At 43.6% G+C, this 2,599-nt stretch overlaps 1 protein-coding gene across 1 annotated transcript in view; it reads left to right on the top strand.

The window, feature by feature from the left end:
• ZMYND8 (zinc finger, MYND-type containing 8) overlaps positions 1–1,656 on the top strand; it is a gene marked incomplete at both ends in the record, with an annotated part of 39,133 nt that extends 37,477 nt beyond the window's left edge. The window contains 2 exons of the mRNA XM_010152824.1: positions 775–1,160; positions 1,548–1,656. Coding sequence (XP_010151126.1) covers positions 775–1,160; positions 1,548–1,656 — 495 coding nt within the window. The remainder of the gene's footprint in view (positions 1–774; positions 1,161–1,547) is intronic.
• Positions 1,657–2,599: the final 943 nt, after the last annotated feature.

Genomic DNA, 2,599 nt, shown 5'->3' with positions numbered 1-2,599 from the left:
ATTTTTAATATATATATTTCATATATACACCATATATAAATATACCGATTTTTATATATATACCTATATGAATATATTCTTCTTATAATTTGTGTCCTGTCCATGATTCCAAGGCCCTTGTCTTTACTTGTGCTCAGTGCCTTGGTCGAGAAGAGAGACCTGATGCATGCAAATCTGCAGGTCTTTGCCCCTTCCAGAAACCTGTCAATCCAGCAGCTTCCCGTTTCAGATATGTTTTTCCTGGCTACAGCTTTGAAATAATCATCCAATAAATTAGCCTGATATGTGGAACAGTCAACTATAAGCTCGGGAAGATTTTTTTAGGAAATGTAGATGCCTTAAATACACTGTATTGGGACGTCAGTGCCAGTTCACCTGGGTTCAGAAAATCTGTAGTATGCTGATCCTTCAGTTATTGTTCAGTCATTGGCCCCTTTGATGGTGTTTTTCTCCTGAAAGAAACTGGGATGAGAGGTGTGCAAATTAAGTGGTAACCCAGAAACATCCGAACAGATGCTAACTTCTCTCATACCCTCCGAAGGCGGTCGGGCTGGTTGCCTGGGTTTTGTGCTGTTTTGTTTTGCCTAATGGCTTGTGCTTCTGAACTGGCCCCAGCTTCAACTAGACTTAAATGAGCTTACTTGTAGGCTGTCAGTTACCTTCTGAGGAAACGAATTCAAAGTAAGGTGCATATGGCTCTTCCAAAAATTAGATGGAAAATGATGAATCGGATGTGCTGGTGAGAAACCGGCATTACATGTCATGTTTGTTTAGTTGTAGGTAAAACTCCACCTTCCTCCAGTGCAAGCGCCCAGCCTCTACCAGAAACTCCGGTACTTACCCGCTCTGCTTCCCAGACTCCTCCAGCTGGTGTGACAGCAACTACTAGTGCTTCTTCGACTGTCAGTGCTCCATCTGCAGCCACTGGAAGCCCTGTGAAGAAGCAGAGGCCTCTGCTGCCGAAGGAAACCGCCCCTGCCGTGCAGCGTGTGGTGTGGAACTCTTCAAACAAATTTCAGACGTCTTCTCAGAAATGGCACATGCAGAAGGTGCAGAGACAGCAGCAACAGCAGCAGAGCCAGCAGTCTCAGTCTCAGCAGCCTCAGTCCTCTCAAGGGACAAGATACCAGACCAGACAAGCAGTTAAAGGTATACACTTTGTAACTCAATGTGCCTGTGATGCTGTAATTCCCCAGTAGTGGTCGCAGGGCTCCGAGGCTGCCTAACCAGGAGTTCCTCCATAGACACAAAATCCCGAAGTGTGGTGCTACTCTGATAAGTGACTTTAAAATACAACATCTTACCATCCCTGCTCTTCCTGGTGTATTTACCCAGTAGTGGTCGCAGGGCTCCGAGGCTGCCTAACCAGGAGTTCCTCCATAGACACAAAATCCCAAAGTGTGGTGCTACTCTGATAAGTGACTTTAAAATACAACATCTTACTCACCATCCCTGCTCTTCCTGGTGTGTATTTAGAGTCATGTCTCCTTATTTTAATGACAAAAAGTTTGTGTGTTTATCTGTGTAAATTTTTTTGCCATTCTTAGCCATCACAGGTTTGGAAGAGTGAACTGAATTCTTTTCTGGATGGTGATTACCGCTATCACCGTGGTATCTACAGACTGGATCCAGTTTTTTCTGACAAGAAGCTGATCTGTATGGTTTTTCACAGAGTGTAACTTGACAACAGTGAAATTACCCAGGCTGCATTTGTCTTTGAAATTTGAAGTTTGCTGAGCAAACAGCCACAGCATTTTAGAGTTTTCACAACTCTCTTCTTACCATCTCTTTGCTGGAGGTTTCCCTAGGAGTAGGCACACGGTGATATAAGCCCAGGCTTCTAAGTCTTCACAGAACAGCAGCATGGCGTGAAACTGGCTTCATTTGTAATTCCCAGTTAAGGAACGGAACTGGTCATGGCAGTGCTGCACGGAGAGATGTTCTGCGAACACTGCTGGCGAGGCAGCGATGTCGCACAGAAGAGAGGGTTAGGGAAAGGGTCCCATACAGACGTCCACCAGCATCACGTGTCTGTGCTCTCAAACTGCCTTGTGACTGCCACCGAAGAAGTGTTGACAGTGTGGGATCTTTATACTTGTAGACTGCACGGATTTGATAAAGACTCAGTGAGGAAAACAAGTGTGAAACTTGGTGAAGTGCTGTTTTGAATAGAATCTGCTGTAAAAGATTAGTAATATGGGCTGAAGGTTAAATGTTCAGCCTGTGAGTTGGTTTATCAGTGTTTGCTATCGAGTGCACCGTGGCAACGTTCCCTCTTAAATACTGTATTCTAGAAACACATCAAATGAAAAGTATGAAATCTGCACGTTTCTTACACGCTGGCCTGGCATAAACAAAAATGCAGTACATAACTGAATAACCAGTTTGGAATTGCTGCTTTGAGATTATTGGCAAAGAAGACGTCTCATAACATGAATTGTTGCAAGTCGATTGGAAAGTACTGTCCTTAAAAAAATCTTTTCTTAAAATATTTAGGGCAGATAAGTCATTAGGGGTGAAAAGGCGAGGGTGTTTGCATGTTGATTCTTTCTCCCATTTTTTACTTACCATTTACTTACTCATAGAATCATAGAATGGT

Source organism: Eurypyga helias, unplaced genomic scaffold (assembly GCF_000690775.1).
Source record: "Eurypyga helias isolate BGI_N326 unplaced genomic scaffold, ASM69077v1 scaffold31335, whole genome shotgun sequence".
NCBI lineage: Eukaryota > Metazoa > Chordata > Aves > Eurypygiformes > Eurypygidae > Eurypyga > Eurypyga helias.
The sequence above is the reverse complement of the archived record's forward strand: the minus strand, read 5'-3'. Positions and strand labels throughout refer to the sequence as shown.